This window comes from Lithobates pipiens, unplaced genomic scaffold (genome assembly GCF_037356315.1).
Source record: "Lithobates pipiens isolate NorthernLeopardFrog02 unplaced genomic scaffold, aLitPip1_a1.2 Scaffold_25, whole genome shotgun sequence".
Taxonomy (NCBI): Eukaryota; Metazoa; Chordata; class Amphibia; order Anura; family Ranidae; genus Lithobates; species Lithobates pipiens.
This window is the reverse complement of record NW_027507787.1, coordinates 3470006-3496139: the sequence shown is the minus strand read 5'-3', so window position 1 is coordinate 3496139 and position 26134 is coordinate 3470006. Positions and strand designations below refer to the sequence as shown.

At 41.3% G+C, this 26134-nt stretch overlaps 1 protein-coding gene across 2 annotated transcripts in view; it reads left to right on the top strand.

Moving 5' to 3' along the window:
* POLR3A (RNA polymerase III subunit A) overlaps positions 1 to 26134 on the top strand; it is a 113915-nt gene that overhangs the window by 78248 nt on the left and 9533 nt on the right. The window contains exons 21-30 of one of the 2 annotated variants that reach the window (XM_077453971.1): positions 2270 to 2383; positions 3551 to 3586; positions 7740 to 7826; positions 10742 to 10824; positions 12739 to 12909; positions 13207 to 13300; positions 17370 to 17462; positions 17560 to 17724; positions 18641 to 18805; positions 20909 to 21040. In XM_077453971.1, the coding sequence (XP_077310097.1) occupies positions 2270 to 2383; positions 3551 to 3586; positions 7740 to 7826; positions 10742 to 10824; positions 12739 to 12909; positions 13207 to 13300; positions 17370 to 17462; positions 17560 to 17724; positions 18641 to 18805; positions 20909 to 21040 (1140 nt within the window). The remainder of the gene's footprint in view (positions 1 to 2269; positions 2384 to 3550; positions 3587 to 7739; positions 7827 to 10741; positions 10825 to 12738; positions 12910 to 13206; positions 13301 to 17369; positions 17463 to 17559; positions 17725 to 18640; positions 18806 to 20908; positions 21041 to 26134) is intronic. The other variant, XM_077453972.1, reaches the window with a different exon arrangement.

Here is a 26134-nt window from a genome sequence, read left to right as displayed (position 1 = left end):
CGTGTCTGCCTCATGGGAATTGTCAATGCGGAAGACACGTGATTGATCCCTGTGTCGAACACGCGTAGGGAGGGGACAGGACGGTGCAATAGGCAGCAGGTTTGAATGCTGCGAATGGACGAGCTAGCTCATCGTTTTTTTATTTTATCTGCTATAGAGTGGTGCGCTTCAGCAACTGGAAGATGTGAGTGCCCAAATTGATGTTTTATAAATAAAATGCGTTTTTAAACAATAATCTATTTGGACTTTAGACGTTATTTTTATATATGGATGGAGGAAATTGCTGCTGGACATCTCAGGATCCCAAAGAGCTTCATTCACGTAGATTCCACGGGTGGTTCACAGGCGTTTTTTGACCATACTCAGGCGTGCGGTCAAACGCTCTGAGGTGAGCAGATTCACACGGAGGGAGCACAAGTTTGTCAACTTTGGAGCACCATCACAGGATTTTGCTTTGCCAGCACAATGGACGTTTGATATTATGCACGTTTTACACCAAGTCATTCATGCACTTTGTTTTACATGTCATATCACATTGGTTACATCAATATAGTGCAGCACTTTTCTCATCTGTTATTATTTTAATTTGCCGGCACAATGGACATTTTATATATGTCAATCAAAGTCCGCCAGGAGAAAGATGGGGCGGGACCTGAACCGTGGCTTCGTGTCTGAATGGACACAGAGTTGCAGCACAGCTCGGGTGCCTCCATGGCAATCTATTTGCTGTGGGGGCCACTCAGCAGGAGGGAGGGACCAAGAGAGCCAGTGAGGTACCCAAGGAGAGGCAGATCAGAGTTTCCCGGTGAAAAACCCCCGGCACAGAGCAGGTAAGTATGACGTGTTTGTTATTTTTAAACAAAAAAAAACACACTACACTTTAGTATCACTTTAACCGCTTCCTGACCAACCTACACTGCGGCAGGTTGGCTCCCCTTCGTGAGCCGTTGTAGCCATACGTCGGTTCACGGGGTCGGCATAGTAGGCGCGCGCCCGGTGCTCGTGGCCGCTGGTCACGAGCGATCGTGAGCAGGAAAGACAGAACAGGGACGTGTGTGTGTGTGTGTGTGTGTGTGTGTGTGTGTGTGTGTGTGTGTACACTTACCTGTTCTGTTCTGACAGGAGTGACAGATCATGTGTTCCTATTAGCTAGGTACCACGATCCTTCACTTCCTTCAGTCAGTCCCCTCCCACTTCAGTTAGAATTGCCTCCCAGGGAACACAGTTGACCCAGTGACATTTTTACAATAATCAATGCAATTTTATAGCATTGATTGCTGTATTCATGCCAATGGTCCCAAAATTGTCAATTGTCCGCCATAATGTCCCAGTCACGTTAAATTGCAGATCGCCGCCATTACTAGTAAAAAAAAAAAAGCTATAAATCTATTCCCTGTTTTGTAGACGCTATAACTTAAAGTGACGCATTGCCGAATCGCAAAAAGTGCTCTGGTCAGGAAGGGGGTAAAGTTACTTTTGGGGGGGATTTACTAAAACTGCAGAGTGCAAAATCTTGTACAGCTCTGCATAGAAACCAATCGGCTTCCAGGTCTTTTTGTTTAAGTGAACACGCTGAAGTTAGAAGCTAATTGACTATTATGGACCGCTGCGCCAGCTTTAGTCAATCAGCCCCTTCGTGTCTTCCTATATTACCTCCTGAACAGTGATGTTTTAAACATTGATTCAGCCGGATTTTTTGACAGCTGCAACTGCTGAGGTCTTCTCTGAGTTCTCAGCAATCCTGGCTTTGATTAATCAAAGCCAACCATTTCTGTATACTGGGAGGGGGGAGTCCCAGCAGCAGGTCAGAGAGACTGAACGTGCTAAACACATCCTGTGTATAGTTATATTTTTGTGGGTGTGTAGTGCGCCCAAAGTCTGTTACATTTTATTTCAGGAGGGGCATAGGGCCTACCTACTCCTGCTATGGACTAGCAGACATGCATGTCCAGGTTGCATTTAGTTACAGAAGACAAAAAGATGAATCTGTCCACAAAGTCAGTGACCGGTTTTATTTTAGTTTTTTACAGTCCTTATATCATTTTATAATAGAGATATCTAACCTAGGAGGAAGGATTAGCTGTCTGCTTCATTCTTTATTGTTGGTGAGGGAAATTAATGGTCATTTGCACTAGTGTGTGGACAGTAAGCAACATATATACTACCAGCAGGGCAGTGTGATAATTTTTGTATTTAGTATTTATTACTTGCTGCTTATTACATTTCTAGTAATTTATACTCCTCATTCTGCATTTCTCTTTGTTTTAAGGCTGTTTTTCCCTGTTCAAGCGAGCCAGCATTAAGTACAAATGAGCTGCTTCTGACTACAGAGTCCATCTTGAAGAAGGCAGAGTTTCAGTCTTGCCAGGATTCTTATTTGCAGGTAACGGGGTTGCTTTTTCTATGCTTTGACCAGGCAGTTAAATTTGATTTTTCTTATGCGTATATATATTTCCTATGAAGCCCAGATACATTTTTGAAGATTTTAAGAACCAGGTTATTTATGAGCTTGTAAACCTGTAACAAACAATTCAGCAATATGGACAGCTGCTTGACTGTTGTCTTTAAAGGGCTCCTCCACCTTTAGACCAGTGTGTCTCAATTCCAGTCCTCAAGGCGCACCAACAGGTCATATTTTCAGACTTTTCATTATTTTGCACAGTTGAGTTGATCCCTTTCACTTCCTTGGTAATTACCACAGCTGCTTGATCTGAGGGAAATCCTGAAAATATGACCTGTTGGTGCACCTTGAGGACTGGAATTGAGAAACACTGCTTTTAGACCATGTTGCCCTCATATCTAGGGTGTAACATGGTTACAAGCAAACCCACCCCCAAACCACTACATGCCCTACTCCCCCAAGAGTGTGCGGGGGTTCTCTTTCTTCTTACTCATGGCTGCTATCCCGTTTGAATCTTGCATGGCTCTGCAGGACTCTACCTGCACAGTCGCCTCATTTGTTCAGATGTGTAAATGCATGAACTACAAGTCCTGTCTTCCACCACTGGAGATGGGTTTGTAATTCTCAGGGAACACAAGTGTGTTTTTATTACTGCACTCCTAGTCCATTGCCACTTGCTCCAGCTCAGTAACTGAAAGTCCTTACAAACAAGGAACTGGCGAAAGATTCTGCAGGAGCCTGTGCATTCCATTCACAATCCAGAGATGGTATTTGTAATGCTTCGCAAGCTCATTTGCAAATAAATGCATATTTTTTTTGCGACAACTATTGGTGCATGGGTGCCTTTTAATATATACAGAAGATGGCCTTACCAGTCCTGTTGTCTTATGTGAAAAGCACCACAAGGTCACCTATATTTAACTTCCTGAGGTTAAATGAGGTCTATATCATCAAAATTTTCTCCACCTTCCATTTACAACCCTTTATCTTTCACTTTCATGTAGTTGACTTGTCTGATTTTGTTTTACTGGCCGCTCTTGTCGTTTTGGTCATTTTTATCTAGTCGTCAATTGTGCAGAAATGATTATTTCTCTGCTTTCCTGAAACTTTACACTTCATTCATTTTTCCTCCTCCTCCCACATATCAAGTCTCTCACAGATACAGGTTACAGAAGTTATTATGAGGTAAATGCAGAATGGAATGAAAATTGCACTGTGTGTTCACATATTGTGTGCATTTCTGTGTACGTAGAATAGAATTAGCAAGTGTGTGTCTAGTTAGTGTGTTCCTCTCCTGCATACGAAAGCAGAATCCACCCTGAAATTTTCAAGTTTTTGGGTGACCTGTTCCTAGGCTTGAATCCTGGCAAAGGTTTTTACAGCTCCCTGACCCTATGGCTGGTAGTCCAGTGTAGTTTGTGTCATTATATGTGTTTGACACCGAAATAATGTTAGTATGCTGCGGGATCTTCCCATCCTTGCTCAAAAGTTGATTTTCTGTAATTTGCTTCTGGCTTAAAAGACCTAACACTACAAAAAAAAAACTTTAGCGTGTGGTATCCCATTGTGCACTCTGGATTCTTCCACCTGCTTCTATTTCACTTTTTGTGTTCTGTGTTAACACAAGGATCAGCAGATGGAACCACAACATGCAGCAGGAGATGCAAGCATCAGATGCTCCCAGAAAAATGCTGAAGTGTGTTGTGTTCTGTTTATATTAAAAAAAGAAAAAAAAGCTTCATGCACACTAGCTTTTTATTATTATTATTATTATTTTTTTTTTTTTTTTAAGAAACGCTGGATAAAAAAAACGCTGACCATAGCTTTTTTTGTAGTAGCGTTTAAGAGCGTTAGCGTTTTATTAGCATTTTTGCAATACCTTTTAAAAAAAACAAAACACTGTAAATGGCATTTAGGAGTGTTTCTGCTGAGAAAATGCTTTTTTCTGTTCCTAGACGATGAAGCTCAAAAACGCTAATAGCCTAAAGTAGTGTAAATGGACACATAGGATAACACTATTTCGCTTCTGGGAGCAGAAAAAAATGCTTAAAAAAACGCCAGTGTGCATGGAGCCTAAAAGCAAAACTTTTTTTTTTTTTTGTTTTGTGTAGAGATTAGAACACCTGGTAGTTGACATGTAACCCCCAGCCCCTTTTCTTCACTGGTTTAAGTATTCTGGCTTGAGCTGCCAGTCACCATACCAGAACATTGTCACATGAAGGAGAAAGGGAAATTGTTTCACTGCACTAAAATTCATGAATCCTTTCGAAGGAAGGGAGCTGCAAGGGCAGTGTGGTAAAGGCGAATAAAGATGGGTGTGGGGTTGTCATTTCAAGAGACTAGTCACTTTACCTTGAATAAGTGAACTGACAGTTCTCGCACAGTAGCTACCAATAGGTGGGGGGGGGGGGGGGGGGGGTTGTGGTGCCTTCTCCAGGACTCTTTCCCTTCCTCTGGCATTCCGTACTCCCTGTGTTAAAGTAAGAAAGACTTTGTGGCTTCTGCGTGTGCCCTTTATTGGGGAAGATTTTGGATCTTATCTAGTCAGTGGGTCATCAGGATCGCAAACGCTCCATGCGTCTTTCTGATGCACTTTTTGCCATGGTCTCTTACCCCTAACAGGAGAGAGGGTCAGAAGAAGACGAAAAAGATTGGGAGGAGCCCTGATCTGCTATATTCTTGCCAAAGCTCTGTGATCATATATCTGTTCTGAATGACAAGATGAGGGCATGTTTGGCACTGGACACAACAGGGGCTTCCAGAATTAGGAGTACAAGCATAGAGTTCCTTAAGTACAAATAGACTAAGACCTTATCAGTTCACTTCCTAGTGGAGGATGTCCTCTATGGTGACAGGCCCCATCCTGAGAAGGATTATGCCCCGCCAAAACATTTTACTCAACAATATCCGTTTTAGGACTCAGACAATGTCAGTGGAGGGCATTCCAGTGTTCTTTTCAAAACCTTTTTTGCCCTGATTGGTCCCACAATGAAGCTTGCGACTGCCTCTATGGTGGTGTATCTGACTCTTGCGTATATGGACAAAGCATATGTTCTGCGATTTTGGGATCCATTCATGCAGACGCAGAGGTCCTTCAGCAGTTGAAACATCCTGCCAACTGCCTTGAGATATTACCTGAATTGACTGGCTGACTCTCAACATGAAGTGTCTAAAGTGGCCTTTATAAAGCTAAGATGTTTGATTTCTTTATCAAGAAGGTGACCCAGTATGAGTAATTTGTCTAGCAAAGCAAGATCAAGACTCCCAACTTCTACCCAGAGAAAGTATTACTTTTGTTCTTCACAGGTCTCCCTTCTGGCGACCGCTCATTTAACTAGATTCAGCCGCACATCCTGAGCTTTTCAGAATCAAGCTTCTGCATAGCAGATTTGCAAGGCTGCCACCTGGTCGCGGGTTCACACACTTATTAAGATTTATTGGGTGGCCATTAATGCCTTAGCTGATGCTACTTTTGTTCACAAGGTGCTTCAGTCTGCTTCTGGAATTGAGCACTGGGTATTTTTTGGTTGTCTTGAAGTGTCTCTTGGCTGGTGTTGCTATTGTACGCTCCTCTTATTATTGTTTTGGGATATCCCAGTCTCTATCTGCCAGTGTTCTGTACTGTATGAACAAGAGAATGATCTTTTTGGCCTGCCTGTAAAATGTATTTCATGTACAGTAACCCAGCTTGTGTCTTGTACTGCACTCCAAGAAATGGATTTTACACGTAAGACAAAAATCCTGTTTTTGTCTCTTTAAACCGACGATGGCAAATCTTATTCTGCAAGTGGACTTTTAGAAACTAGGTGAAGGGCGTTTTGCGTTTACATGTGTTTCACATGGTTTCAAGTGTTTGATAATGGTAAGACAAAAAAACCCACAGGAGTTTAATCTCTTTACTGGATATAATAGATGGGAACTGGGCTTGTGCTAACTGGTACCCTGGTTCTGTTCAGAGCAGCAATACTATTTAGAATGTCATCACACTGTCAGGCTTCAGTACAATGTACTCGTGGTTTGGTTGTTGGTTGGTTAGTTGCGCTCTGCTGTAGACTTCTGCTATGTCGTGGTTTTGGTGTATTCTCTGAAAGCACACAAAAACCACAGGGCATAATGGAAGTCTATGGTAAAGCGCAGCTAACCTGCACCAAAACTGCTGGTACACTGTGATGCAGTCAAAGCGAAACAAGGTAGTGTGAAGCCACCCTTACAGTAGCTAAAGTATATGCAAATACAACCTTGGGCCACTTTCACACTGGGTTGGGGGTGCATTAACGGTAAAGCGCTGCTAGTTTTAGCAGCACTTTTCGGCTACTAGTGGGTCGTTTTTAACCCTTACTAGCAGCCAAATAAAGGGTGTTACAGCAGTGCCAAAGCGCTTTGGCATTGGTGCCCATTCATTTCAGTGGGCAAGGCGTTTTGGGAGTGGTGTATACACACTGCTCCTGCGCCATCTCAAAGATGCTGCTTGCAGGACTTTTTTTTTTTCCTGTCCTGCAAGTGCACCACCCCAGTGTAAAAGCACTGGGGATTTCACACTGAGGAGGCATGAGAGGCACTTTTCAGGTGTCATTTTTAGCGCTAAAACGCCTCGGTGTGAAAGGGGTCTTGCTGCAAATGAAAGGTCTAGATGGATCACACAAAAGCCATCCAGGTTTATCTGATTTTCTAATGATAATGAGGTTTAACTGTGAATCCTCTAATCCAGTATGTCTTGTTTTTATAATGGGGTGCTGTGCTTGCTTTAGCATGTCCCAAAGAAAAAAAAAAAAAACACTCTTAATTTTCTATTGTATTTGGGGAAAAACCTGTTTTGGCATGTGTTGCCTGTTTTGAAGGCAAGAACTGTGCTAGTCTTTGTCACGCTCAGACTCTCTGTCCACTGTGTCCAGGCTTATTCTTTTGTTATACAACCATATCATGGTCAAAGAATACTTCATATTCTCAAGGTTTCTACTGTAGTTAAACTCTGTGCTATTGACTGCATGTTGGTTTTTTTCTTGGTGTGGTTTCAGCATGCTCTAGTGTTGGGAAATACCGATATGTCCACTTAAACTCAGCAATGTAGTGTTCAGGCTAGTGGATTTATGTTTTGCAGATTATAGAATGAACAGATTTAATACTTGTTTATACCTGTGCGCTTTAAAAATAAAAGTGCTTGCCGCTTCTTTGATGCGCTTTGATTAAAACACATGTCATATCAGAGGTAACGTATGTAAACCGCTTCTAAAACGCACAGCACAGATGTGAACAGGCCCTTAAGACCTCAAGATTTAATTATTCTATGCTTAGTAATGTCATTGCTGCATATCTAATGTTCTGACTTTTCATCCATCAGGAAATAAAGAAGTTTGTGAATGGGGTATCAGAAAAGATAAGGAAGACCAGAGATAAATATGGCATTAATGATAATGGCTCCACAGAGGTAATGTGACATTTTGCATATCATGTGCAGTGTAGCAATTATAAAAATCAATTGGGGAATATTTTACTATTCGCTTTTCAGGACCTTTTCTTTTATAGGTTTTTCACCACTCCAACATCGCAGAAGTTTTAAGTACTTTAGACAATGAACTGATAGAGCAGCGTGCACAGATTGCATAGGATGTGCATTGTCAGGTTGCTGAGAACATCAACAAAGGCACTGTCATTTCCTTATGATTGCATACTAATCAATTGGAAACGAATTTGCAGTCGCTTGTCATTTAGTGAACTAGTAGCGTAACCAATCCAAGGAAACTTGTGTGGTTTAGGTTGTGGGTAGAATTGTAGGGCCTAGATATTTCTTCAGATAGTAATGAGCATTCTTCACTGCCAGGTCTATAATCATTCTAGTAACTGATTTTATAATAGCTAGAAGAAATGGTGATTCCAGTCTTTTCTATTGAAACACGGGAGCTGGACATCTGAGCTTGTAGTTTTTTTACTTTTTTTCTGAATCTGCACTTGGATTGGCATTTTTTTCAAGCAGTTGTAGCATGATGTGGATAATAAATGTGATATCTAAAATTAAGTACTAATATTTTACTGTAATCATATACTTATATTCAACATAGATATGACCATTGTATGGCATCTTTCAGTGCTCTGGATATTTAGTGTCAGAGCTTATGTTTTGGTGGTGGTGAGGTTTGTGCTCCAGATGCAGTCTGTTTTTCTGTGGATTAGCTGTAGTTTGGCCTAATCTATATATGCATGCTTAAAGTGTCTGTAAAGTCTGTTTTTACCTGCTCTGTTTAATGGTTTTGCACAGGGCAGCCCAGATCCTCCTCTTCTCGGTTCCCTCTTTGGATCTCCTGGCCCTTCCCTCCTGCTGAGTGCCCCCCACTGCAGGCAGCTTACTGTAGTGGCGCAGAACCGCAGCTCCCCGTGTCCATTCAAGCATGAAGCCCTGGTTTGGCCCTGCCCCCTCTCTCTCTCCTGGTTGGCTGACTTTGACAGCAGCGGGAGCCAATGGTGCCACTGCTGTCTCGAGCAACCAGGAGGAAGAGTCCCGTACAGCCAAGGCACTTGTGGACATTGCTTGATAGAGATGTGGCAGAGGGGGGCTGCTGCACACTGAAGGCTTTTTATCCTAATGCGTAGAATGCATTAGGATACAAATACTTCTGACTTTACAATCACAAATAATTGAGCTGTCCAAATAATCAAGCTGTCCAAAACCTTCAGAAAGAAAGTTGTTGATGTCTATGAGGGCTATTGTAAGGGGTTTAAAAATATTGACAGATTATTTGTGATCCATCAGTCATCCTGGAAGGAAAATCTTCAAGCATCATGGATTTCAAATGACTGTTTACTGCTGAAAGAAGACTGCAAAAACTCAGATTTGCATATCTGGATCTGAAGATGATTCTTGGCACCAGTTGGTGTAAAATGCATGCATCTAATATCAGATTTTACCAATATAACGTGCATAGGAGGTGTGGCAGATACATTTTTTTGCCTTTGTGTGAAATGGCAAACTGTAGACTTGCTCAAATGTTCTTTTTGGATTGCAAAAATCAGGCCCTGGAACATTGTGCTATGCACTGATGAATCAAATATAATCTGTAAAGTAAAGGCAGATATGTTTGCAAATGGAGGACAGCAATTTAGAAGAAAAATCTCCTACCAACTGTGAAACATGATGATAGAAATGTTATGGTTCATGGTTGCTTTTCCTGCACTATCCAAAAAGATGCAGCGCTAATTAAAACTCATAAGTATGTGAATATATATAAAAAGATTTGTAAATACCAAGGTGAAAAAAACTATACTAAAGGAAGGTCCCATCAAAAGAAAAATCTATAAATTCTTTAACAGTGTCCATCCAGATGAGCAAAAATAAATTTGCCAAGAGAAAATCGTGACAAAGTCTTCAAAGCAAACAAAGTGCAAAGCAAACAAAATTTATGGACTGTCCTAGTCAAAGACCTGATTTAATTCCTATTGAAATGTTGTGGGGTATTTAGAATGGAAATTTCATACAAGGAAACACACTGATTCTTGCAACTGAATTCATTTTACGTGGAGGAGTGGTCAAAATGTCACCAAGCCAGCATTGCAGGCTGGTGGGCAGTCATGCAAAATGGCAGAAGTAATTTTTGATAAGTGGGCAATACTGTCTTGTAAGGACTAGGGTTTACTTACTATTTCCATGGTAAAAAATTGCATCTTCTGTTTTTTTTTTTTTTTTGTTAAATTATTGAAAAGGCAAAATTTCCTCCATGGTTTTTATTCAAGTATAACACTGTTTGAATAATGATCTAATGTTTTTGTCTGTTCAACTATATTGAAAAATTCAACAATTAACATACGGTAGATAAAATCACTTGTTAGGTGGTCCCAAGGTGATCTCCTTTCACCTTAATCAGGACATTGTCCTTCCATCCTTCTGCCTGGCTTCTAAACACTCTATAGAGATCTCGCTCAACTGTTTAGATGCGGTTCATGCGGTTCATGCTGTACATGTCCACCCTTTGACCTCCTTTGCTTGATTTTCTTTGTCCTTCCTGAAGGCTCAGGCAGCGGGCAGCCTGCTTCTCATCTACAGAATAAGGTTCCTTCTTTTCCTGTTAAGGCAATTTCTTTATACTCTTCCAGTGTCTGCTTCTTGATCCAAAAGTCTGTGACCAATTGTTTTAAGGCATGTTAAAATTGGGGATGTCATTTTTGTATGTGTGGCTACAAATGGAGGTGTGGTTAAAAGTGGGTATGATCATGGTTCCTTAGATTTATTTAAAAAATATGGTAACCTTATTTTACAGGCTTCACCTGCTAATATAACTTGTACAATAGCTCCTAAAAATTCCTGTATCTCAATATAGAGGCTTTTTAATAGTATCCTTCATCTTTTTGCAGCCACGGGTATTGTACCAGTTGGACAGGATCACGCCTACACAGCTAGAAAAGTTTTTGGAGACTTGTCGGGATAAATATATGAGGTAATGTGGCTTTTGAATTCTATTGATTTTTTTCTTTTTTGTTTTTCTTTTTTTGACAATAGAACTCTATGTAGTAAGTAGCAATGATAGCATTTTATCTGAGCCAGAAATGGCTACAAATCTCACTTTGTTACAGCAGTTAGTTTATAGCTGCAGAGTTGGTTTACTATAATGCATATCTATCTAGGTACAAACCAGCGCTGTGATAGAAGTTTCAGCAGCTTTGTTGCTTCCAGGTAAATGCTAAGGTTGACTGTTTTAAAGCCGGCTTCAAGTGCTGTAAGAAAAGACTTGCTCTGCACCTAAGCCGCAAAGTTGTTGGAACCTGACTTAATAAACGTATTGCAAAGTAAATAAAATCAAGCCTTCAAAAAAGACCATAAGTCTTAGCGTCTTGCTTTTTAGAGTTTAGACCTACCGTATTTTTCGGACTATAAGGCGCACGTAAAAGCCTAAATTTTCTCCCAAAAACGACCGTGCGCCTTATAGTCCGGTGCGCCTTATATATGACCTGTTGACATCGCTGGAGTTCTTTGTTAACAGTATCTGTCATCTTGACGTAAACCTTCGGACTATAAGGCGCACGTAAAAGCCTAAATTTTCTCACAAAATCGACCGTGCGCCTTATAGTCCGATGCGCTTTATATATATATGGAAATATCCATTTTATCAGCCGGTCGTTGCTAGTGCGCCTTATAATCCGGTGCGCCTTATAGTCCGATGCGCCTTATAGTCCGATGCGCCTTATATATGGAAATATCCATTTTATCAGCCGGTCGTTGCTAGTGCGCCTTATAGTCCGAAAAATACGGTACCTTTTTATTTTACTTATGGAAGGTAAATTTATCAGAAATAAAAGCTGAATGTAATCGGTTTATGCTGTGTGCAAAAGAAATGATTGAGCAATTTTGATTAGAGGCAACTTAAATAAGATGTTTTAATGGATAAGTAAACGCCTATGATTTGGGAATGTTTGTATGCAATGGTACATTTTCTAGTTTGTCTAGCTATATGCCAATTACATTTGATGTGTTTGATGCCTACAGTGAACACTTCTGCGTTCAGCAAGAATTCTGTAAGCAGTTTAGGTTCATTAATATCTCAGAATAGGATATAAGATTACAGCCAGCTCTTGGAGCATTTGGTGATTTTAGGCTGCTTTCATACCTGGAGCGTTTTCAGCTCGTAAAATGCTGATCTGAAAGTTCCAAAACACCCAACAAGCAAAATCACATTCATTTAAATAGCCCCTGTTCACATCTGAGCGATCTGTCGCCTGAAGCTCAAGAAAATACCAGAGCTTCTTTTCAGGCAGATTACAGGCGTTTTAAATTGGTGACCTTTGGACCGCAAAACGACTGTACAAAAACGCCTTAAACGTCTGAAAACGTTACGCTCAGGTGTAAATGCAGCCTTGGGTTTTTGTTGAAATCTCATACCATCTGCCATTACACTTCCTCTGTGAATGCGCTAGGATAACAAACTTTCTTTCATAGCCCTCCTAACCCAGGATCCTCCACCTAGCTGCTTACTTCAGTAAGAAAGCTTCTGCTTCCTCAGCTGTTTAAATCTTCTAGGCTGAAAGGATTTTCAGTGCTGGCCGCACCTGCGCAGTGAGATTTGAGCAGGGTCCTACTCCAAGATTGGATACTCTCTCTTGGTTCAAGCCCATTCGCATTTATAAAAGTTCACTGCTCAAATACAGACAGTATGGAAGAAGATTTCGGCCCTCATGGGGAGGCTTGCTTGATGAAGGTATCAGGTTTGTTTAGAATAGGAGGGCTAGCTAGCATGGAACTCTGTACTTTGTACTAATGGTGCACCTGTCTTTCAATCATAATTAAACAAAATCTTTTGGACTAGTCATTGGAGTCTGCATCAGTTTTAGCAATGGGTATTGATTTCTCTCCCAAGAGCACAGATGGAACCAGGTTCGGCCGTGGGAGCTCTCTGTGCTCAAAGCATTGGAGAGCCAGGAACACAGATGACCCTGAAAACGTTTCACTTTGCTGGTGTTGCTTCCATGAACATTACATTGGGTGTGCCCCGTATCAAGGAGATCATCAATGCCTCAAAAAACATTAGGTATGTGTACCCCAGTCATATTTATAAATGTTTAGATTTAATAGTGTTAAGTTGCTAGTACATGGACAGATTGAATGGCCAATCTGAATCTGGGACTGGCTAGGTTGAAGCTGCATTTAAGGAATATTGCTGGCAATTTTGTCTAATATATTTGAAGTATAATTGTAATTTTTTTTAAAGCTGTCTAAAATTATGGAGGTCTGATTATATTTATTGTCATGACTAATGTCACGTGCTCTTTCTTAATCAAACACCAAATCAAACAGGGTATTAACAACGAATTCTCTATTTCTTCAGCACACCAATCATTACCGCTCATCTAGATGTAGATGATGACTCTGACTTTGCTCGTCTGGTAAAAGGTAGAATTGAGAAGACCTTATTAGGAGAGGTAAGTGGTTTGGTGCTTTGTGATGGTACCCTGTGGCCTGTAGTAACATCAATCCCAAGAAACAAGAAAGAGGGGGGAGATCAGTTATACATTTTATACAGCTGTGTAATTTAATATGCTAATGCATGCTGATTGTGTGTGTGTGTGTGTGTGTGTGTGTGTGTGTGTGTGTGTGTGTGTGTGTGTGTGTTTTTTTTTTTTTTTTTTTTTTAAATCAGGCATTTTTGTGTAAAATTTGTTGCATGCCAGTTACAAATACAGGTAGTATGTTTGTTTGGCCTAGTTTTGCTTTGTATTGGAAAATTCATGTTTCGTGGCATTAAACAAATATTTTGATCTGTTTTCAAGTGCTTGTTTGGTGCCTTTAGACAAAGTAATTTGTTTAAACCCTGTGGGTGAGCATTCCATTAAAGTGCCTGTCACTTAGTGAAAAAAATTGCCTTCTGGTTTATATTGTAGCGCTGAAAGCTGTCTAAATTCCTGAAAATTCTTGCTCAGAGCTCTCATGGTTCCCCACTATGATAAACTGCTTTGTTGACCTATAGGAATGTGTAGAAGAAAAGTGGGGGTTAAACTTTAGGTGCCCAAGCCTACATGTGTCAACATTTTATTTAGAGAGATTTTCCGTGGAAAAATAGGATTAAGCCTTTCTTCTTTGGGAAAGGGGTTATATGTACAGTATATAGGAAGTAGGGTTGTCCCGATACCACTTTAAGACTGAGTACTCACCGATACCGATTACCAATACTTTTTTATGTAATGTGACGAATTTGACGGCTCCAGTGACCGATCCTGATACGGCTGCGCCCTACACCCCTGCCAGCTTACCTAGCTCGTTCTACTACAGGTGAGGACTCGCTCTCCGCTAACTGCGCCCACCCTCTCCGCCCGCTGACGCTGCCCACTGACCAAGTATCAGATAAGGCATCGGGAGCATTTGTACAAGTACTTGCGCATATGCTCGGTATCGGTACCGATACTAATATCGGGACAACCCTAATAGGAAGTATCTCCTAAAGTGTCCTAAGAACTGCATAAATAAAGTTGAAAAAGGTACATGCTTGCACAGTAGTGCTCACTTCACACACACACACAGCTTTTGTTCATGCATTTGTTTCTTGAAAATTGATTCCAGTGCTAGGCTGTGACTGTGTTGTGTATACCCTGTCACCCACAAAAACCTTGTGATCCTACGGGTGTTTTTTGTATGTTTCATTGCGTTTTGACACTTTTTGGAATTTTAGAGCAGTGTGCTGCTGTTTATTTTTATTGAAGCCTACCTATCACTATTTTTTCCTCCATTGAGGGACACAGGGATTCAGAGAATGATGGGTTATCCTGATGCCTACAGCAAAATTGAACAGTGACAAAATAAATTGTGGGTCAGCCCAGTATATTTACTCCTACTCCCAGGATGCGTAAGATGTTTGTGCTGCCTACAAGTTTCCCCCTGAGGTGTTGGACACTGAGAGTCTTTTGCCCTCAAAGTCTTTGTCGGGAATGATATCAACTCTGCTCTATCCTAGGAGGATTTCACTTCCATTTTGCAGGACTTGGTATAGGTAAAATAAAACATGTAATAGTGGACTAAAACCCCAGAGGCCACAAGTTTGCTTTCAAGCCTTCCCCTGTCTCTGAGCCCTCAGCTACTTATATCCTGTGACATGCAGTCCTATTTCTCATGCTAAGTCTCAAGTCCTTGATGGATCATCCTATGTCTGAGATTTTGCAGGCTTCTGCCATTACGCCCAAACCTAGAGATGCTCTCATATCTTATTGATGTGATATGCACAACTTTCAAGGATGAGCCTATAACTCTACCAGTGCAGCTCCCAGTGTAGGCTTCTTTAGGGTACCCAAGAGTGCCAAGACTTATCCTGTTCACCTGTTATTTACAGCCATTCTTTTATAGAGACTTAAACTTTACAAGCCCTACAAAACATCTATCAGTCTTTTACCCATTTGAGGAAGACTTTGTTAAAAAAAAAAAAGTACACTGACCCCTATAGATCCAGCAGTATTCCGTATTGACAAAGCTTTGACCATCCCTGTGAATAATGTACCCGCTTGATTGGAGGCCATTTCTAAAATGTTCTGTGGCAGGCCCAGCACTGCAGCCTGCCTTGGCCATAACCTTACTCTGCCAAAATCGACTGACTGTTTAGTTAAAGAGCATTTATAGCTCACGCCTACAGCCTTAAACTACAGTGTAGATGGATATTTAGAGATTTCCTGTCTCATTTCCCTAATTAGTCTCCTACCAGTGAATATGAGGACTCTTTAGCAAGTGTTGGGGATGAAAAAAGTATTTTCTCGACATGCCCTTTCGAGGGACTCTTTGGAGCTGCCCTGGACATCCTCCTTAAGGATGTAATCGGGGGGGGGGGGGGGGCAGCTAGCATACCCATTTGCCCCAGCATAAGAAGCCTGGGCCTAGTCTAAGAACGCTTACTTCTCAGAGGTCAACAGTTTTTCGTTACCTCCAAAGCCAAGCCCCCAGTCTGAAGGTGAAAACATCTTGTTGGCATTTTTAGACAGCCAGCATCTAAGATGCTTTGGTGTGGAGGTGGTTTCCAAGGGCTGCAAGCTATAATTTTACTTTCAATGGTTTCTCAGGTTCATTTCAACCAGTCTACCTGTGCCAATACACAGATTAACTGATCTCCATGCAGCCTTAGTGGGCCTTCTAAAGCAGGGGGGCATTGTGCCAGTTCCCGTGGCAGAACAGTTCTAGAGGAGCTGCTTCAACCTGTTTGTTTCCCATACCAAAAGAGACTTTCGGCCCATCTTGAATCTTAAGTTCTAAATGTCCTGGATTCAAAAATTCAACATTAATCATCGGGGAGTCTTCCTTGCCTTTGTGGACATCAAGCATGCTTACCTCCATGTCTCCACTTTTTCAGATCATACGCAATTCCTTCACTTTGCTGTTGGTCTTCAGCACCTCCAATTTGTGTCCTTTCCATTCAGCCTATCTTCAAGTATTTACCAGGGAGTTGGTTCCTTTCCTAAACAGGGGTTGACCTAGGAGTGCATTAAAGGGTAGCAAACAGTTTGTGTAGGTTTTGTTGGGCAACATAGCCCAGACTTTGCAGAGTTTTGGCTGGGTTCTCAACCACCAAAAGTCAGTGCTGGATCAGACTTATTGTTAGGATCTTATCCTAGACACAGCTCAACCCAGAGTTTTTTTCTTGCTCAGGAGAAACTTCAAATGCTTTGCTCACAGACTCAGACTCTTAGCTTGTGTATGAGATGTTGGGGCTGATGGTGACCTCCTGTGAGGGAGTACCATTTTCCCAGTTCCACTCCTGACACCTATAACACAATATCCTGTTATTGTGGGACAAGTCAGTCCAGTCTTTGGACAGACCAATTTGCCTGGCACCAAGGACCAAGTGGTCCCTGGTTTGACGGCTCAGGAATCCAGGTTTGTGTGTGTGTGTGTTGAGCAACTTGCAAGAAGAGCCAGGAAGGTTCCGAAAGAAGCAGATTGGTGCAAAACCATTGCACAGAGCAGGTAAGTTTAACATTAAAAAAAATATATATATTCTTTAATATCACTTTAAGACTCAAGACCTTCTTCTTCTTCTTTTTTTTTTTTTTTTTTTTTTTTTTCAAAAATCGTTTAGGCCTTGCACATTAAGTTTGGACATTTCTTTCATCCCTCTATCTGGTTTCACTCCAACAAGTGATCTCCCTCCGTTGTTTGAATGTAGTGTGAGTTTGTTTACTTTGCAGCCATTCGAAAGACTGACACTCTGTTATTTGTGGTAGTTCCTGTAAGTGGTAAACTACTTGTTCCACCATTTATCAGTGGCTTATTCAAGTTTATCTCAACAAAATAAGATTTATTATACTTGCCATAAAATCTATATCTTGGAGGAAGATAGGCCCCTCTGTATCTGATTTTGTTCTTGGTACTGCTTTATCACAAAGTTGAGGCATGCTGGGGGCAAAAGGGGTTATACTGGGCTGGCCCTCAATTTATTTGAGCCAATGTGTCCCTCGTGGACTTCAATAAATAGAAATTACAATATTTTTGTACTTTTAATCTAACTCCTTTTGGCAGATATCAGAGTACATGGAAGAGGTGTTTCTTCCTGATGACTGTTTCCTCCTGGTGAAGCTTTCACTGGAACGTATCCGCTTGTTGAGGCTTGAGGTAATGGAATCTTAATACTGCATTTTTTAAATGTAAAAGGAACTACTATGTAGTCACCTTTTTTTGAGAGCATTGTTTTTGGTTTTACTTTTTCTAGGTAAATGCAGAGACTGTACGATACTCCATCTGTTTGTCTAAGCTCCGTGTAAAGCCTGGAGATATTGCAGTTCATGGGGAGGCTGTGTTGTGTGTCACACCAAGAGAGAATAATAAGAGTTCTATGTACTATGTCCTGCAGTCACTGAAAGAGGAATTGCCAAAGGTGAGTGTCCTGATGTTATTCTTATATTGTGATGTTCTTTGTGCATTTAATCCAGATCTGTGCAGTAACCCTGCATGAAACAAATCCTGCTGTTAGCTTCCATACAGGAGGTTTTTGTAATAAAGACAAGATACTGTATCCACTCCCCTTTAGTTTTCGGCAGGCTATGGTGGCTGGACCTGCTGGATTCTACCCACAAGCATGCTCTCTGTGCTGGCTATGTACAGCACAGTTATAAAGCCATTCACAGATTTACATGGTAATATTGCAAAGTGAAATAATATATTCTTTGTGGCTATTGAATATATATCAATAAAAATGTATTTGCCCATAGATCAGCTTTTAATCTACAATATCCAAACACACATGCGAGAAGGTAAAATCCTAAAAACCGAAGAACATTGAATTTCAAAATATTGCTATGCTTTTTTTTGTTGTATTTAAGTAAAAAAGTTATGGAAAATGTACAAGCTACCATATATTATATCTTACGTTGACCTCCTCGTGCATTACCTCCATACAATTAATTAAATTCCAAATAACAAATGGATACTCGCAAGCATAAAAGATTAAGAGGCTTGTAACTTATGATTCAGCCTTGGTCATTAAGCCCCATCACAAAAACATCAGATGGAAAAGCAAACGCATTTTTGGGAAATGTGCACCCTTTTTAAGAGCACCTTTTCACCTTGGCATCACTGAAATTGTACTAGTTATTTATGCATTGTAACCAGCTGCTATTAAGTACGACCCACTTTAAAATGCTTTTCAGCATAATAGTTGTGCATATGTGTGACTGTTACCCGAGATGATCCAAATTCATTTTAGTTTGGTGAATCTGATTAAAAGTCAATATGGTGTATTGTAAGGGAACAGAAAACACAATTGGCTGAGTTTATCATTTTTACTTTCGCAGGTGGTGGTACAAGGCATTCCTGAAGTGGCACGTGCTGTCATACATATTGATGAACAGAGTGGAAAAGAAAAGTACAAACTTTTGGTTGAGGGTGATAACCTCCGTGCTGTTATGGCTACCCATGGGGTTAAGGGCTCACATACCACTTCAAACAACACCTATGAGGTAGGCTTTAAAGTTATTGCATTATCCTTTAAAGTGGTTATAAAATTATTTGTATTTTAAATATTAAAATCATAAACAGGTTTATACTTCCCTGCTCTGTGCAGCAGCCCAGAACCTTCTATATGCAGAGCCATCTACTGCGTCTTGCTTGCTTTGGGAGCAGACATATGGGCTCGTTCCTGAGCAGGGCTGTGTGTGTCCATTGATGGCCACAGTGTGATTTATGCCCTGCTCTGTTCACATGATTTGACTGACCGCAACAGGAGTGGCTACTGCTGTTCTCAGCAAAGCCTGTGAGACCAGAAAAAAAAGGGAGAGGAGACCAGCAACTGGGAGCTCTAAAGTGTGTGTGTTAAATGGTGCCTTCGCCAGATTCATGCCTTGAAACTTTTGGATTTTATCTCCTTTGGAGATCACTGGTCTCTATCTCTATCTCTATCTCTCTCTATCTTTTCAATGGAGTTCCTTAAATCAGCACTTGGCTGCACCATAGCTATTGTGGCTTTTTTGCAGCTTTTTGGTTCTTCATAAACCACCCTATGAACCCATTAGGCATATTCTTCTGTCTTCCCATAATTTCAGCCAAATTGGTTTAACCACCTACCTTTCATCTTCTTTTTCGCATAGTAATAGTTAAAAAAAAAAATGAAAATCGCTACTTCCATTTTACTTGGTCTTTTTTGAAAACGCCAAAACTAAAGTTTTACCTCCTGAAATGCAGAGGAGGAAGGGAAGTTTGTTTGCCATAATTAGCCCTGTCTGTGCTGTACTGGCACATCTCCTTATAACACATTTAGTGTTTGTTTTTTTTGTTTGTTTTTTTTCAAACTTGAATTCAAATATTGAAACATCTTTAACTTGTAAAGACCATCATCTGTAAGCTTGTTATTACCAAAATGGTATCTTCTTTCGCCTTATTCTTTGCTTCTGAGTTCTGAGCAAGAGACCGTTCTAACATCGGCCTCTACATCCAATTCTAGTCCCTTTTCAGGCACTCAACAAGCGGCCTTTTTGAGTAAAGCAGAATTGTCTATCTGTTAGATTTCCTTGGACAAACCAGCTCTTGCTGATTTTTCAGTATGTCAAACTGCAGCTAACTCGATTAAGGCAATGAAAAAACCTGTATTTTAGGATTGTGCTGTCGCATAGCAATTAAAGCAGTTGCCTTCTGCTCTGCTTTTTTGTGTATGCTCTAGAATACAAAGTTCCATGATGGCTCCAAACTCCATTCACGTGCACAGAATCTTATGGCTGAAAGCTTGGAAAGCACAAGCTGCATGCAGTATGCGCCACATGAGTATGTCTTTCCAAGGAGGTCGTCTGTCTGGTGAGGCACTTAACCAGTTTAATAGAGAAATTGTGGATCGCCACCCCAGCCCTAACAATGGGATAGTCCTCCTCCTTTTTATCATATAGATTGTCACAACAGATGCAAGACTCTCAGGTTGGTGAAGAGTGTTCCAATCTCCAAAAGCCAAAGAACTCTGCAGCACTGGACCCCCATTCTGAAGGGAAGCCCAATCAGGGTCTAGTCAGACAATACCACTTCTGTAGCCTAGATCACTCATCCAGGGGCACCAGTCTTGCTGCCTTGATTGAATCTAATCAGAAAATCTCAGACACTTATAAACAAATAAATCTCCATGACACCAACGCGGGTATCCCCGCAGCGGTCGAGTCCGCAGGACCCGCAACCACAGTCACGGAGCTCTCGGCAAGCGTGTGCCGGCACAGCGGGAAACAGGTGTGTTACTTTGCCCAGCTGTGCCATTCTGTTAACGTATATGTACAGGAGCCGGTCGGGAACCGGTTAAGGGACAAAGGTCCTTCTTATGATCCAATTCTTATTATTGCTTGCTCCAAAACTGGGGTGTGCTGGGAGTGATCAGGGCTATGCTGGGCTGTGGTTTCAGCTTTGCCTGCCAGTATACCAATCTCCTGAATCCTGCAGCCTAACCCAATGTATCTGAACACACTCTATCTTGTGTGCCTTTTGATGTACTCCAGAAAAACAATTTTACAGTAAGTTTAAATATATTTTTGCTACCTTTTTAATGTACTACATATTTTATAAGATGTTATAATATTTAATATTGTGTTTAGGTGGAAAAGACTATTGGTATAGAAGCTGCACGCTCCACCATTATAAATGAGATTCAGTATACCATGGTAAATCATGGGATGAGTATTGACAGACGTCATGTCATGCTTCTGTCTGATCTGATGACTTACAAGGTAGGTTTTAGTTTTATAATTTAGTAGGATTTAAAATTTAGTTTGCCAAAGGCTGTACATGTGCAAAATTACTATTTTATGCATATTTGTGCTAAAAAAAAATTGTTTAATTTGTTTACTTCAATTATTATTGATATTCTGTCTCCATTAACCACTTGACCTCCAAAAGATTCCCCCCCCCCCCCCAATGACCAGGCCATTATTATTATTATTATTTTTTAACTATTCAGCACTGCGTTGCTTTAACTGGTCGTGGATATATATAATTTATTTTTTTTTCAAAACAAATGAGCAGGCAAAGCAGATACCTGATAATACAATAACCTTTTGGTATAGTAATATACAAATGGTAATATACAGCTGCTGTTTAAAACGTCAAAACGTATAAAATCTCAAAGGGCTAGTAAAAAATATAAACGCAGTGCAAATGCTGAGAATAAAATGACTAAAACAGCGCAAAAAAAAAAAATCAGAGATTAGTCCAATCATGAAAATCCTCAATGTCCCATCCACCTTAAAATCTAAATTGGATGTATAGTGAAGTAATATACAGCTCATATGAAGAGTTGATAAAGACTGGAAAACACAGGGTTAATACCGAAGGGTGCACCTGTCACCAGATATGCAATTCCCCACGTGCTGCACACTCCCTCTGGGGGGCAAACTCACCAGAAAAAAACTGTATACGGAAGCACTTGATCAAAGCTTGCAGACCAATTAGCTTTGTCTTATTTCTTTATCCTCATCATAGATCACCAGGTGTGCAGGGGAAAATACTTTTCTCATCAAGTAGATATCCAATATACACCAGAGAAATCTTCCTATTTCCTCCTTACCATATTTTACCAGGAATGCGTGGGTTAACATATATGGCAAACCAATTTGCATATAGAGTAATACCTTTTATTCAAACAAACCTCCCCATACAAATAAAATCATCCCTTAGGTAAAAGCTGCATACATCACATAAAAAGTAATTGGCATCAATGAACGAGCACATGCAGAGGACGCTCTCGCTATACTTGGCTTTTTCCAGAAGCACTTTTGTCCTGCAGGAAGTATCTCTCACTGCTGGTTAGAGCTTGGAGGGCTGTGGAGCGCAGAGCATCACTGCTGTAGTATTGCAAATCTTCATATTAACTGTATATTACTTCACTATACATCCAATTTTAAGGTGGATGGGACATTATTGAGGTTTTTCATGATTGGACTAATCTCTGTTTTTTTTCTTTTTTTTTTTTTTTTTTTCTTTTTTTTGCGCTGTTTTAGTAGTTTTATTCTCAGCATTTGCACTGCATTTATATTTTTTACTAACCCTTTGAGATATATATATATATATATATATATATATATATATATATATATATATATATATATATATATATATATATATATATATATATATATATATATATATATAAATTTATGAATATATGATCTCCAAAGCCTGGTACACACGAGCCAAATAGTGTCCCGTTCAACATAAGCCAGCCTTCATTTGGCCTGTGTGTACAGCAGCCTGTCTGATAGAAACTGCCTGAACGTCTGGCTTCTGTGCAAGGGGCATGCCAGATAAACATCTGCTCATCAGCGCACTCGGCCAATGGCTGCGAGCACTGACTGTTGTGTTCTGGCGGGGGGGGGGGGGTAGTCTCCCTGTCAGAATATAATAGCTCAGTGGGGAGATCGCTGTACTCGCATCGTATAGTTAGTACAGCAAGCTCCCCATGAGCGCCTCAGTTTTTTTTTGTTTTTTTGTTTTCAGCCCTCTGGGTTAATTAAAAAAAAAAAAAAAAAAAGATGGCGTGCACCAGGGTTAAGTAAAGGGATGAAAAACCGACAGATCTTTCCCTCTGTAAGGAGCTTTGTATTTGCGAATGCATGTCCACACCCTAACCCCAGTAGCAGGCAGTGATGTATGGGTATGTCACTCGGCCTGTGCAGGCCACCAATCTGCAGTGAACATTGATGTAAAAACTGTCACTTTAGAAAAATAGATTTTCTTGTACATCATGGGACACAGAGCCTTAAGTAATGAATGGGTTATGGACCACGTTCAGGTGTTGACACTGGTAAACCCAATACAGGAAGTTGACTCCCCTATATAACCCATCCTCCTTCCAGGAGTACCTCATTTTTTTTGCCAGTGTCTAAGGTGTTGGTCACGAGTGAAGATGTGCTCTGAGGAGCTCCAGGAGGGATCCATGCTGGATTTAAAAAACCTCCACAACCGGATCCATCCACGCTACTGCGGCCACAGGATGGTACCCGGGCCTCGAATAGAAGAAAAAGCTTTTACCTGTAACGCTTCTCTTTGAGGGCTGGACCCTAGGAACCTGGACTTTTTAGTCTTGCTACATTTCCTAAAGTTTTCCTAAGGGGTGCTATACAGGTCCAAAGGAGGGGAACCCCTATTAAAAGGTTTAAGGTTATGAAGGTTTAACTACGCTGCCCGCCGTGATGAGTAAAGTCTGGATCTGTTTTCAGCAGTATCCTGCAGCGAGGAAAATGTAATAGAAATAGAAAAGCTTAAGAACTGCCAAGTCCACCTATGACTTTTCTTTCAATATGTAACATTGTAATGCCTTAAAGTCTCCTCTAGAGGGAGTAAGACTACACATACCCTCTCAATCTGTGCTACAACAGCGTGGGTGTCCTAGTAGCTGGAGGGGTTTCTTTAGTCCTCTTCCCCACCCCCCAATTGGGAAAACGGAGTGGCTGGGGGTACATGTACTGTGAAGGTACAATTACATCCTGTAGGCAGTGTGACATTCTCAGTATGACAGCACACTTGTAATAACCTCAAACTGCTAAGAAACTGCAGCCTCCCCTCCTCCTTCTGGTCTGTGTCTCAGACCCGAATCTGTGCCATTCGCACACGCGGGCTGAGATTTATTTGAAAGAAGTGGGTGGGTTGATGAAGGGGCGTGGCTAAAGCGGTCAGCACTGTGTGCGGACTCGGCATCCTTCTGAAGCACACAGTGCAAGGCAATCGGGCTTACACCTGGGAGGTCTGGGGAGGAAGATAAAGGCTGACACCCTTATCACTAGATGTGTCTACTAGAGCAGCTGAATGAAGAGCTGCCACAGGACACAGGAGCTCTGGAGCATGTGAGGGGTGTACACAGGCATTTTCAGTACAGGAAAAGACAGTATTATTTAGCATCAGTTTAATCTATGCTGCCATTGTTTTTTCTTACTATTGCTCAGCAAATAGTACATTTCTTAGAGTGCCTTTTGCTTTTGTGCTTGGCACTATGTATTCCAAGGTTACTACCAAGGCACCAAAAGTTCCACTTCCAGGCACTGGGAACTCCAGTCATGCCTGCACACTGTCCTCCTTTCCAGAGATACCAGATATGGCAAACCAGGGTGAGTATTTGGAACCAATTGGTACAACTGCTTTTTACATTTCAGCCCCTGTATACGAGACTGAAGATGCATTTTCCTCTGCCCTTCCGAGCTTAGAAGGAAGATTAGCGGCTTTAATCGCATCCTCCAAGGGGATAGGAGGTGTGCTAGATCCCTCTCTCCCACTCCAAATTCTTTACCAAGGGAACAGTTGGGGACAGGATGAGGTATTACCCTCAAACGATCGAGGAAAAACAAGCAGATTATTCCTCTGCAGAAGAAACGGTTGAGGATTCAGTTTCACAATCTGAGGTACAAGTCCTTATGGAAATGGTTTGCTTCACTTTCATGTTACCCCTAACAGAGTTAACTGAAAGTCTGGTTTCTTCCTTGGGTTCTTTGAAACCTTTACAGCCTTTGCATGTGTTTCCTGTCCATGCATTACTAGAAAAGCTTATTTATGCTGAATGGGATCATCCGGATAAGCATTTTCTCCCTCCAAAGAGATTCTCAGTTCTCTATCCTATGGAGGAAAAATTCACCAAGAAATGGAAGGTTTCAGCAGTTGACGCTGCGATTTCCGGTGTGAATAAAAGTTTAACTTGTCGAGTAGACAATGCGCAAATGCTTAAAGATCCAATAGATAAGAAATTAAATTTTAATTCCTGTTGAAATCTTCTTTTTTTTTTTTTTTTTTTTTTCCCCCCTCAGGCTGCAGTCACAGCAATAGGCATCTGTCAAAGGGATTGTAAAGTAACATTTTTTTATTTTTTTAAAATAACAAACATGTCATACTTACCTCCACTGTGCAGCTCGTTTTGCACAGTGGCCCCGAACCTGCTCTTCTGGGGTCCCTCGGCGGCTGTCTCTGCTTCCTCCCGCAGGAACTTCTCACGTTCATGCGAGCTCCCTCGCATTGGTGAGAAGCACCTGCGGGCGTGCTCCCGCGATACAGCCGGCGGCTATAGCCGCTCGCTGTATCACAAGGCCCCGCCCCCAGCGCGCTGCGTCATTGGATGTGATTGACAGCAGCGCGAGCCAATGGCTGCGCTGCTTTCAATCCATCCACTCCAGCCAATCAGCGGCCAGGCTGAGCGGCGAAGAGGACGGCAGGGGCGAGCGCGGGATTTTCGAGGAGTCGGGTAAGTAAAACGGGGGGACTGTGAGGGCCGGCAGTGTGAGATGTTTTTTCACCTTAATGCATAGAATGCATTAAGGTGAAAAAACATTTACCTTTACAACCCCTTTAAAGGACCAGTTCAGAGGCTCTTAATTAACAAAGGCATTATGTTTTGCTATAGACACTATGAAAGATTCTATTCACTAGGTGTCCCACCTTGTGCTTGTGCTAACACATGCGTAGAACCCTTTGGTTAAAAAATTGATCAGCCGAAGCACCTTGCAAAAAGCGTCTGACTAGTTTCCCTCTTCATGGGGAGCAACTATTTGGCTTTGATTTGGATAAATACATCCAGACAATTTCTAGTGGAAAGAGTACTCTTTTGCCAGTCAAAAGAAAGTATAAACGTCCTTCATTTAAACTGACTTTTTTTCTCCTGCACCAGAGGCATCTGCCTTTAGGCAGTGGCGTCTGCCTCCGCCATCAGACTCGAGGTAAACCTCAGGGCCAGGGCCAGGCCCAGGCACAAAAGAAGACCTGGTTCCGCATAGCAGAATACTAAAGCCTCATCATGAAGATGCGTCACCCCTCATCAGATTGGGGGGAAGACTTCTGAAATACTC